The 13,083-nt window shown below is 36.8% G+C and overlaps 1 protein-coding gene across 21 annotated transcripts in view; it reads left to right on the forward strand.

Annotated features, from left to right (window-relative positions):
* Positions 1-13,083, forward strand: part of ARHGAP21 (Rho GTPase activating protein 21) — a 239,276-nt gene that overhangs the window by 201,245 nt on the left and 24,948 nt on the right. For all 21 annotated transcript variants that reach the window (XM_039522408.1, XM_039522406.1, XM_039522404.1 and 18 more), the window contains 7 exons: positions 8,538-8,696; positions 8,855-8,957; positions 9,062-9,098; positions 9,714-9,839; positions 10,669-10,953; positions 12,535-12,599; positions 12,678-12,826. In XM_039522408.1, the coding sequence (XP_039378342.1) occupies positions 8,538-8,696; positions 8,855-8,957; positions 9,062-9,098; positions 9,714-9,839; positions 10,669-10,953; positions 12,535-12,599; positions 12,678-12,826 (924 nt within the window). The remainder of the gene's footprint in view (positions 1-8,537; positions 8,697-8,854; positions 8,958-9,061; positions 9,099-9,713; positions 9,840-10,668; positions 10,954-12,534; positions 12,600-12,677; positions 12,827-13,083) is intronic.

Genomic DNA, 13,083 nt, shown 5'->3' on the forward strand with positions numbered 1-13,083 from the left:
ATAGCTGCTGTTTCAACATACAGCTTGTCACATCATTGTAGTCTAGTTTCTTGCTGATTCATTCTCCATCTCTTGTGTCACTGGACAGACAGTGATGTAAAATAGACTTGAGTCATATTTTGTTTTTAAATAAAGAAACTGGTTTTAATGTTTAATCAGGTAGGTTTGACCAGTTATCTGTAAGTGCTTAAAAGGATATTGTCAACTGGAAGTCCCATTTTTATTTACTGTTACAAGTAACCACTGACATTACTGTAACTGAAAGAAAATATTTTTTTCTTTAATTACTCACCAGTTTGTTTGCCTTTTGCGTTTGACAGCTCTTTGTGTGCTGGCATTTTCATGGTTATGTTGATGGATGCACGGCCTTCCATAGGCTCTGCAAGGAGCTGCTTACAAGTAACAGCTGCAGCAAAGCTGAAACTGAAGAGGCAGTTCTGTGCACAGAGAGAAAAGTAGGAGTATGTGTGGTGGTGGTGATTTCAGGTCTGAGAAATACATATCAAGATAAAAAGGAGCAGAAAAGCACTTTGTTAAATTAGGGAAAACATTTTGTTCCTATTCTTCCTCAGCCTTCTTATCCTTTATCAAAAGAGGGGCTGGGGGTGGGCGGAAGAACAGGAAGACTTTAAAATCATTAATGTTAACAAGATTGTCAGTGTCAACTTGTTTATTTTTTTCATACTCTACATTCTTTTTACTTAAGCACTTTGTGGGGTTTAAATAAAATGTGTATTAAGGTATTAAGCTAGACTGTCACTTTACTGTGGCTTAAAAAAAAAAAAGAGAGAGTGGTTACCTGACAACTTCATAACAATGGGAAGATTTTGATATAGGCTGACTTAAAAGTCTGTCTTGGGGATAAACTTTAAAATATGATAAAGTAATTAGGGCTATATACACAGTTTGCTACAAATTAGATTACTTAAGTACTGTAAAGGTCTAAAAATAGTTTAATTTTGTCTGTCTTAGAAAACAAGAGAATGGACAATACGCAGCTTATTTGAGTAAGTGATGCCATTTTTAGCTTTGCTCAGGAGGTAAGGAAGAAAATTTTGATTAGGTGTTGGAATAAATGAGTAATGCTCACACCGTTATTTTTAGCGAGACAATAGTTTGCGTATTACAGATTTTCTTGTTTCCTAGAAACTTTTTAATGAAGTTTTTTTAAACAAAAACATTGCTTTTTAAAAATAAATATTTATCCTAGTTACCCTTCCCCATTTCAGTTGAGTGGTGCCAGATAATTGCTGAAAGAAAGGAATAAATATTTTACTTGTTTCAATAAAGCTGGCTTTCTTTTCATGCCCTGATCTATTAATAAGTTTTTGTTTAACCAGAAAGGTATAGTTTGCTTTCCTTTTCCCTCATTCGAGAATGGGAATGCCACTGTTGTGGAGAAGAGTTCAGATCATTTTTATTCAGGTCTCCAAGCTGACAGTATTGTAGCTGTGTACTTCACCCCCAAATGTCATGACAGATACCGGGATCATTATCAAGTCTTTGTTTTTCTGAGTTATTTTGTTACTCTTCCTTTTTTTACATTTTTTGCAGGATTTGGTAGTCGTCATGTTACAGAGATCATTTGTTAGGAAAGAGTCAACATGACTTTTGTAAAGGGAAATCATACCTCACCAATCTATTAGAATTCTCTGCGAGGGGGGGAGGGGGCGTCAACAAACTTGTGGACAAGGGGGATCCAGTGAATGTAATCTACTTAAGCTTTCAGAAAGCTTTTGACAAGGTCCCTCACTGAAGGCTCTTAAACAAAGTAAGCAATCATGGGATAAGATGGAAGGTTCTCTCATGGATCAGTAATAGGTTGAAGGATAGCAAACAAAGGGTAGGAATAAATGAGTTGTTTTCAGAATGGAGAGAGGTAAATAGTGGTGTCCCCCAGGGATCTGTACTGGGACCAGTACTGTTTAACCTTTTTTTCCAGATCATTTATAAATATGTTGAACAGTGAAGTGGCAAAATTTGCAGATGATACAAAGCTACTCGAGAATTAAGTCCAAAGCAGACTACAAAGTTACAAGGGATCTCACAAAACTGGATGACTGGGCAACAAAATGGAAGATGAAATTCAATGTTGATAAATGCAGAGTAATGCACATTGGGAAAGCATAATTCCAACTATACTGCATACCAAATGGTGGGGTCTAAATTAGCTGTTACCGCTCAAGAAAGAGAACTTGGAGTCATGGGTAGTTCTTTGAAAACATCCGCTCAGTGTGCAGTGGCAGTAAAAAAAAAAAAAAAGCTAACAATGTTAGGAACCATTAGTAAAGGGATAGATAAGAAGACAGAAAATACCATAATTCCTCTATATAAATCCATGGTACGCCCACACTTCAAATACTGAGTGGAGATCTGGTCACCCCATCTCAAAAAAATGTTAGAATTGGAAAAGGTAAAAAGAAGAGCAACAAAAATGATTTAAGGGTATGGAACAGCTTCCATATGAGGAGAGATTAAAAAGACTGGAACTTCTCAGCTTGGAAAAGCGATGACTTGGTGGGAATATGATAGAGGTCTATAAAACCTTGACTGGTGTGGAGAAAGTGAATAAGGAAATGTTATTTACTCCTTCACATAACACAAGTAGTAGGGATCACTGAATGAAATTAATAGGCAGCAGGTTTAAAACAAACAGAATAAAGTACTTCCTCTCTCAACGCACAGTCAACCTCTGGAACTCGTTGCAGGGGATGTTGTGAAGGTCAAAACTGTAAAAAGATTTACATGAATTCATGGAGGATAGGGCCATCAATGGCTATTAGCCAGGATGGGCAGGGATGAACACCATGCTCTGTTTGCCAGAAGCTGGGAGCAGACAATAGATGGATTACTTGATGATTGCCTGTTCTGTTCATTCCCGATGAAGTACCCTGGTATTGGCCACTTCTAGAAGACTGGATACTGAGCTAGATGGACCATTGGTGTGACCCTGTATGGCCATTCTTATGTTCACTTCTAGCTGTACTACTACACTGTTTTCCTTCTTCACAAGTTGTCTCCACGTGTAAGACCCAATGGGGAAAGAGTTAAACCACCAAGAAAAAAAGGGCTAATTATAAAATGTCCCTCCCCCCACCATGTTAGGGATTTGTTTTTGTATTATGGTAACATCTAGAAGTCCCAATCGGGTCCTGTTATGCGAGGCACTGTACACATACCTAACAACACAATCTCCACCCCAAAGAGCGGGAAACTCTCTCTTCTGGCCTCCTTGTTTCTCCTGGGAGGGAGTAAACTGAGACAGCGCTGATGTACCAGCATAACCATACTGGTGTAATTATGGCCCCAGACACGTTGTCAGGGCAGAAGCAGTGCTTTCCCTTCTCCCGGGCCTGCTCTGCCTGCACAAGGTGGAGACTTAACGGCTCTGTGGAGCCTGCTTCCCGTCCCCCTACAGGAAGCAGTGGTACGGCACACTGGTGCCAGGAATTAAAGGGATGCATTACACCCCTCTACTCCCTTGCTGCAGTGCACCAGATGGCAAGTAAGGCAATTGCCTAGGGCGGGCCCCAGAAAGTGAAGTTATATGCTTCAGCCCCATGTGGCGGGGCTTGGGCTTCAGACCCCTGAAAGGGGTACAGTAGTTAGGTAAAGCTTGAGAACCACTGCACGAGACTCTAGCAACCTCTTCCAAACACAGTAAAACAATTGTTGCCAAACAATTGAGGTTTGAGTTTCTTCAGATTTCCTTAAACAACCACAAACAAAGAGTTTGATAGAATGATGTCAGATTGGAGGGAGGTCTCAAGTGTGGTTTCACAGAGCTCTGTTCTGGCTGGGTGGTGTTCAACATTGTAACTAATGCACTGAATGTAGGAATACAGAGCATATTGATCAAATTTGCAGATGACACAAAGCTAGGGGGTATTGAAAACACTTTGGACGTTAGAGCTAAAATTCAAAGGAATCTTGATAAATTGGAGAACTGGGCTATAGACAACAAAATGAAATTCAGCAAAGACAAATGTAAGGTGCTACACTTGGAAGAAAAGCCAAATGCACAAATACAGAATGGGGGATAACTGACGGATCACAACCTCTGCATGAGTAGTCAATGCAATGCTGTTGTGTTTTTTTTTGTTTGTTTTTTTTAAAGGGCAAATCAGTTTTTAGGTTGCATTAACAGAGGCATATAGCACACAAGTCACAGGAGGTGATAGTACCACTGTACTCGGCGCTAGTTAGGCCTCAGCTGGGGTACGGTGTCCAATTTTGGTCACCGCTGTATAAAAAGGATGTAGAGAAAGTGGATCTAGAAGCAAGTGACAAAAATGATCAAAGGGATGGAATGCGAGCCATATGAGCAAAAACTTAAGAAACTGGGTTCTTTTGTTTGGAAAAGAGGAGATTAAGGGGGGACATGATAGCAGTCTTCAAATACTTGAAAGGCTGCCATAAGAAAGATGAAGAAAAATTACTCTTTCCACAGAGGACAAAACAAGAACCATTGGGTTCAAACTACAGCAGGGTAGGTTTAGATTAAACCTCACGAAAAACTTTCTAACTGTAAGAACAGTAGGACAATGGACCAGACTGCCAAGGGAGGTTGTGGAAGCTCCTTCACTGGAAGTTTTCAAAAAGAGGCTGGATAGACATCTGTCTTGGATGGTTTAGATACATCAAATTCTGCACCTTGGCAGGGGGTTAATCTATATGACCTCTGCGATCCCTTCTAACCCTATGGTTCTATGAGTCCCCTGTACCGTTTTCTCACTCTGTGCATAGAGGCATGTAGATGCATTAACAGCACCACAAAAATCTCCCAAGAATGTGTCACTACTTTGTGTGAAGTGACATACAGAAATAATACAGTGGTAAAATAAATGCCAACCGTATTGTATTTAGTACTGTTAGTAACAAGCAGAATGCAGTCAGATATCCCAGATATCTTAGCCCAAGACAGGTTTATATTGTGTGCCCTGTAACTGCAAAATTTCCATTAATTCTGAAAAACTAGGTAAACAAATAGTAACTTTGTATTTGAAAAATTTCCTTTCTCCATTCTCTTCACGTATTTTGACCTTTCTGCCACCATCCCATCTATTGACTTAATAAGCCACAATTTTATAAATTAGCCATAGTAAAAACAGCGCAAGAGTTCTGCTGTGAACATCTTGGACTAAATTAGGAATACTTTCATTGGAGGCTGAGTGGATCAGCTGATTGCTTCACAAAAGGCACTTCCAAATATTACAGATGTTTCCTTTTTTTTTAATTCTGTTGCTTAGTTTTAGTTTATTTTTATAAAATAGCTTAAAATTATTACTCATGGTAGTATTTTGTCACCCCTTGAATTGGGTGTTTGAGCCTTTTAAGGTTAGTAAAAAAGTAAATCTTAAAGAAATTGAATTAGTATGAAAATCAGTAAAGTATGAGTCGTTGCTGCCAGTTTAGGGGCTTGTGAAGTGTTTCTGTTCAACCTAGTTCATGAGTTAAATAGCACATACTGTGGGAAATTGTGTAGCATCCCGCGTATCAAGTAACACCCCAGTATTTGTAGCTTGAGTGGATTTATTCCAAATGCCAGCATTTCTAGCTTGTCATAGCAGGGGTTATTGCATTCTGACTGAAGTCTGTGTCATCGGCGGGGGGGGGAGCTGCAAGCTGAGCACTCCCAATTGGCATGTTAAGAACCAGTTAAAGGAAGCAGTGCTGGAATTGTTCATTTCAAAGTCTCTCCCCTTTGGTCCAAATTAGAGTATGGGATTTTTCAGGATTTGCTGTTGGAAAGGATGATCGAAGCACAGTGAAAAAGAAGAAACTAGGACCATGAGGGACTGCTGTAGTTCTGAAAATGAAAATGTAATTACTAGGTTTCTCCCACCCCCAAACTATAATACAGAAGTGATTTATTAATGTCTCTAATTACTGCTGTGGAAGTAGCTAAAACTTTGAAATTAGTTAGATAAATATTACTTTTAAGCAGGGTGAATTTGATTTAAATCCTGATTTAAACTATGATTGAGTTTTCTCAATAAAAGTTTTCTCAATAAAAGTGCATTCTTGTTGGTTGTTAACCTTAATACATATTCTTCACAACTCAGCGATAGATGTAGGTTTCATTTTTAGAAGGTACACACTATACATTTTTAAACACTGATTTATTTTGGAAACTTTTCAGATTAGTTTCATTTTCTGATATAGCTGTAAATGATTGGTTATTTCATTTATCAAAGGTAATTGAAGCAAATATTTATGAAGTCATTGGGAGGTGAACTATCTCCAATTCAACAGGTTAATAATTAATATTTGGAGGATTTTCTTGCCATGCTGTATTAGGATGAGAACATCACCAGACAGACACATAAATAGCTTTATTTAACTAAAACAACAACGTTAAGTATTCTGGATTTTTTTCTTCAGCAGCAAACATATAATATTTTAACAAAACAAGCATATGTCCCTCACTTCTCACATTTATCTCCAGACTTCTCCTTGTTCAGATCTATTCTGCCCCCCACAATCTTCTATTCATTGAACTTTTTTGACACTTTGCACTTCTAGAGAGGGGTAAGGGATTGACTCTGTGTGCAGAAATTTGCAGAGGAACAATAACGTTGAGGTCTGTTATTTCTCACCTCTGTGTGTTGTTTGTTTATTTAAAAACATTTTTGCTGTTAACAAGCATGTTGTCCTCTGGAGAGACAAATCCACAGTTTGAGAAATGCAAAACTAAGAATCTCTGATGGTATCTTCTAGACTGAGCACTGAGTCTCATTGGGTAGGTAGAAAGATTAACCTAAATAATCTATACAGAAGCCCCTGGAACCCTATAAAATTGGGTCCCTAATCCATGAACTATTGGAACTCATTTACAAAACTTTTCTTAAACATTACATGAATATATTGTCTCCTACTTAGAATTTGAATTTATAATCCCTATCCCATGATGATACATTATAGCTCAAAGATATCTTAATTAAAACTATCTTTAGATAGGTTTCTTCCTCAAAAAGCATTTTATCAAAAAAAATCTGATTTTAAATAAAATCTGATTTTTTTTTTAAATCATTGATGTTTATCCACCCTGCTTTTAAGGAAAATAACTTTTACTTTGAAATGTGTTGTAATTGCCAATGCAATCTAAAATTCTGTAAGTTCTGCTGCTGACTTTTACATTAGTATAACATAGAACAGCTTTTTATAATGGACATTAGTCTCTTAGTTCAAGACATTGCTTCAGTTTTCATCTAACATACCATTGGTGACATAGAGCAGAGGGCTGTATAAAATTACTAAACTTGTAATAGACTTTTCTACCATTTAAAAAATGTAAGTGTGCAACCAAAATGTGATGGTACAAGCTGACAGTTTTGAACAGAACTGTTAGTGACTATTTGAAAAGCACAATGCCGTGCATGCAGTTGTGTTCACACAAAGCAAAGAATAAACCTCTGTTTGTGAATGTTCACTGATTTCAATAGGCTTTTCAGAAGCGCTGCATATTAAAATTCATGGCACTTAGAATACATACATATAAATTATTGCAGTACCGTTCAGCAACATGGTCATGATCTGGTTCTCTCCATCTTTCTCCTGTACCTCTTTACTGGAATAAGTATTTTCCTAGTATTCCTAGTGTATTTTAGGAGATGTTTGTGCTGTCGCTTTGAAAAACCTGTTTTTTCAACACTTTTCATCTTGTAAGTAGTATATAAAAAGCATGGAAATGCTTAAGCTTTTTTGGATTACTGCACAATGACCCTCGTTGCTTTTGAGACTGTGAGGTGTTGGACATGTACAGACTGCAATCGTTTATATGAGCAATTAGTGGAAGATATAATTGGTAGGTAGTAGTCTTTTTAAATAGGGGTTTGGCTATCTTTTAAGTATGTTGCCATTTCAAACATTGCTGTTTTGAGCTTTTTTTTGTAATTTTTGATTGAAGATTAATAACTATTTGAGGTTTTATGCATAAATTGTAATGCACTGAATATTACTTGTATTCCATTTCTCTTGCATTTAGCCTTATGCATCAGCAACTGAATTTAGAAGTATAGTTTAGTGACCAACATCATGCTGTTTAAACAGCATTCCATTTAAACATAGGAATTCTATTGTGACAGTTGTATGAACATTCTTTAGTCTTATCCCAAATATGTAACTGTTAGTATGTCCATAGGATATGGCACCAACTTTCCTTAATAAAAATGTATGTTTTAATAATGTGAATTAACTGGATCCTTAATGTTTGAAAGGCTGGATGTTCATAGAATCATAGAATATCAGGGTTGGAAGGGACCTCAGGAAGTCATCTAGTCCAACCCCCTGCTCAAGTAGGACCAATCCCCAGACAGATTTTTGCCCCAGTTCCCTAAATGGTCCCCCTCAAGGATTGAACTCACAATCCTGAGTTTAGCAGACCAATGCTCAAACCACTGAGCCATCCCTCCCCCTCCAATGTTTAAGATATTAGTTTCTGATATTCTAATGAAGAGGCAAGTTCAGCCTGCTATTTAGTCTGAGCTTTTTACTAAAGTGTTTAACATGCTAATATATTGCATATTGCCTTGTAGATGATCCGAGTAGCCCTAGTATTGACCATGATATTGCACACATTCCTGCTTCTGCTGTTATTTCTGCCTCTGCTGCTCAAGCTCCCACTATAACAACAGTTCCTCCCAGTCCCACGTCTTCAGTTCCTTTAATTCGACGTCAGCTATCCCATGACCATGGTAAGTTTTTTGTTTTTAAACAAAACTTTTTTTCTTTTAAAATTGCTTTTCTTTGCAGGGAAGATATGGCAGCTTATGGTGTTTTATTGCTTCAAACAGTCAAAACATAAAATGTGATTGCAACTGATTAGTATTTGATTATTTTGATTGACTTGCAGAATCTATCAGGCCTAGTATATTGGATGGTCAATCTCCTGCAAAAACTGAGAGATCCAAGTCTTATGATGAAGGATTGGATGACTATAAAGAAGAAGGAAAATTGTAAGTCCTGAACAAATCTGTGTGCGCACGAACAGGCACATGCACTTTTTTATTAAAAAGTATACAAAATGTTCATTATAATACCTACTTTTTTCTCCCAACAGGTCTATTAAACATGTATCTAGTTTAAAGGGGATCAAGGTTAGTAATATATTTAACAATATTATAAGAGTTGTGAATATTAGTGTTTGCTAATGAGTTATATGAATTTTAAATATTGTGCTGGATCACATATGTGAAATCATGGCAATTTGTTTGTTACCTATTTAATCATTCTAAAATGACCTTTTGATGCCAATATTTTTTCCTGAAAGGCACCATACTGTGACAAGTAAGTAAATGTGAACTGCTCTTCTCCAATTTCTCTACTATTTTTTAAAGGTACTTTAAAAAGCCATTAGACTTGTTTTATAGCTGAACAAAAGGCTTTGGTTTTCATTTTCTGCAGCATCTCACATCTGAGCTATAATATATGATGCACTCAAGATATCAAAATAAATAAAGGTGGAATGTCTCAAGAGTTACATAGGCTTGAATAGTGTGTGACTTCACAGTTAATCATTTTGTACTAATGGAATAGTAGAAATCTTCATACCCTGATAATTATTTCCTTGCACCATACACGGAGGAAACCTTCACATAGAGATGTATCAGGGGAGGAAGGGAGATGAGGGGGAAAATTTACCTAAATATAGACCTCTACTGAGAAATCTATTTAGAGGACCTCTTGATATTCTGACTCTTATTTTTCTTTAGGTCCCAGACAGCCAAAAATCTTCAGAAGACTCTGGATCCAGAAAAGATTCCTCTTCAGAGGTCTTTGGCGATGCCTCCAAGGAAGGATGGCTCTATTTTCGACAGCTTGTCTCAGACAAGGGAAAGGTATTGTGCTTTCTAATGTACATAAAGGATAATATAAAAAATACAACTGCCAAAATTGAGGGTAATAAAAGTCAAGCTGTAGACAAGAGCTGTTCCTTGTAAAGCTTTCTTGTATGCAGTAAGACATTATGTAAGGGACACTAACAAAAGTGACATTAAACATTTTAGCTTTAATTGGGCAACTTCTACATCTTCTTTCATAGATTATCTTCGTAGCTGCCTTCATTTCTGTTGGTTTAAATTAAGAGCAATAGTGAGTAATTTCAATCTCAGATCTAGTTATTTAGTGCAAATCAACTTCTAGAATGATGGGAGTGTAGATGTTTCTTATGCTAACAGTGGGACAGATTTGTGTATTTACATCATTTTTGAAGTCGAACAGACCTCATGGACCCACTGGAAATTCATAGGCCAAGATTTTCAAAGATGAAGGAACCTTATTTTCAGAGGAGAAGGGAGGTAGCTCGGGGCTTCTTACAATCAAGCCTTTTGAAGGTGACGTAAGTGGAGCACCCAGTCACTTTTTGAAAATTTTGGTTATACCACCTGCTAATTCTGTAACCATCCCTTCTTAAAATGTCTGATCCTTTTGCTACTGTCACATTTCCACACACACAATATTATATGCTCAGGTAGGAGGGACAGTTGAGAAATTTCCCTTTCCCTTGGTGCAAAGTGGTCAGTGACTAGTACTTTTATTATATAAAAGCTGAGTGTTCTGTGCCATCCTGTGTTCAATCTTTGTGTTCTAAAAGTTTTGTATGTGGCTTATAACTAGGTAACAATAACATGTGTGATGCACACAAACAAACTGGTTCATATTTTCCAGCGAGTTGGTGGCAGCATTCGGCCATGGAAGCAAATATATGTTGTTCTTCGAGGCCATTCACTTTATTTATACAAGGATAAAAAAGAGCAGACAGCTCCATCTGAAGAAGAACAACCTATCAGTATCAATGCATGTTTGATAGATATCTCATACAGTGAAACCAAGAGGAAAAATGTATTTCGGCTCACCACATCAGACTGCGAGTATCTATTTCAGGCTGAAGACCGAGATGACATGTTAGCATGGATTAAGGCTATACAAGACAATAGCAACCTCAATGACAAGGTAGCCATATAATATCTGATGTATAATCGTATACATTGTTTTATTCTATTGTATTTTCTTTTAATCATTATACTTTTTTATTTATAATAGGACAAATATATTTTTTTGTTTTTGGTTGACACTAAATTGAAATAGGGATTAGGGAGTAAAAGAAAAACTGCAGTGAAATTAGATACCCATATAACTACATCTATTTGCATAGAAGAAGAAATTCTTAATCTGTCTTTTGAAGTTTAAATATCCCAAAGAATAACTGAGTAATAAAAAGATGGCAATTTAATAATCTGATGTTTAGTTAATCTATACTTAACTTTAGAAATAGTAAAATAATTTTTGCCCATTAAAAAGTTGTTTAAAAAATCATTTTTAATTTAACTACAAACATATTTTAAGTTACACTGTACAATACCTGTTAAAATCCCTATTTTACAATGTAATCAGGTGGGAACAGTAATTTCTGGCCTATTCTGTCCCAGCAGACTCCTGTTGGGAAGTAGCAGTATAGGAGCAGTTTTCACTTAGAAACTTTGCACCATTAATAGTTCCATAGTGAAATATTGACAGGTATTTAAAAAAAAAACTGTTTTGTAATTTTCATATTCATTTACATAAATTCTAATAAACATATTAGAAGATAGAGCATGTTGTATGCATATGCACACATGCATATTATATATAAATGTTGATATCGGTCTCTCTCTATATATTGAATTTGTAAAACATTTTTTGTATGTATTTTTGATAGGTTTACATTTTTGTTCCGGGAAGAAAAATACTTCCATGGTGCTTCTTAATTACAGCTGTTTGAAGCTGCTCAGTTTTAGAATAGTTGGCCTAGGGAAGGTGGACTATAAGCAAAATTTGGTGAGGTGGTTAAAAGCATTTGTTAAGTAGCCAGCCATATGATAAACTGTAGAACTTTCAGTGCCACGTATGTGGGTAGGAAGGTATTGTATGTGTATAGATTGAGATTTTCAGAGCAGTGTCGGGAATATAATCACACATCTTCTATTAAAATGTAAGTTTATTGAAAATCTCTGGGTAAATCCTCTGCACTTATTTGAAAACACCTATCATAGCAGTTAACTTATAACTGATCACCACAGCTTTTCTTTAATCTTTTAAACAATGTCTTTATTTTTTCTTTTGAAATATGTTTGAATATACACCTCTGCCTCAATATAACGTTATCCTTGGGAGCCAAAAAATCTTACCATGTTATAGGTGAAACCGTGTTATATTAACACGGTTATATTGGTGGTTATATTGGTGGTTATATTGATCCACCGGAGTGCACAGCCCTCCCTCCCCCACCCCCCCCAAAAAAAGCCCTGCTTTACCATGTTATATCCAAATTCGTGTTATATCGGCTGGTGGTGTATCGAGGTAGCAGTGTATTCTCTATTCCTGAGAATACCCATTACATATTAGCTGTACTGGAATTGAACTATACAACTACCCAGTGTATGTTATCTGATTATGTGAATAGTTGTGTGTATGCTAAAGGTGGTTAGATATGCTTTTGCAATGGTATTGTCAAAACTAGGATTATGAAGTAGATCTCGACTGATTTTTTTACAGGATACTGGTGTCACTAGTAGGGACCTAATTAGCCGGAGGATTAAAGAATATAGCACAATGATGAGGTAAGCAGTCTATATGCAGCTGGCAGTTTTATTTGCCTGGTACCTAGCTTCTCTGTACCAAGTAATGTCTTATTTCAGTTCTTCCAGCAGCAAAACAGAGCCATCCCCCAAAACACCTCGCCAGAGTCTCAGTATCAGGCAAACATTCCTGGGCACTAAAACAGAACAAAGGACACACAGTCCTCACTCTCCCAAGGAGGAGTCGGAAAGGAAGCTGCTCACTAAAGGTGTGTATTCTGCATACATTATTGTTTGTTAAACATATAAAAAATTAACATTGTAGAAGGCCAAATGTTCAGGACATAAGAGTTGTTTTAACCCAGTTCTTCAGATACGTGAATATACATATGCAAACAAGCATTAAGGAGAGCATCTCCTGCCAACATAGTGTGGTGTCTAAGTCGATGTAACTTGTCACTTGGAGGTGGTTTTTTCAGGCCCTTGAAGTTCTGTATTGCAGGCTCTTCGGAGGTAAGTCTTGGCT

The sequence above is a fragment of the Mauremys reevesii genome, linkage group 2, assembly GCF_016161935.1.
Source record: "Mauremys reevesii isolate NIE-2019 linkage group 2, ASM1616193v1, whole genome shotgun sequence".
NCBI classification, from domain to species: domain Eukaryota; kingdom Metazoa; phylum Chordata; order Testudines; family Geoemydidae; genus Mauremys; species Mauremys reevesii.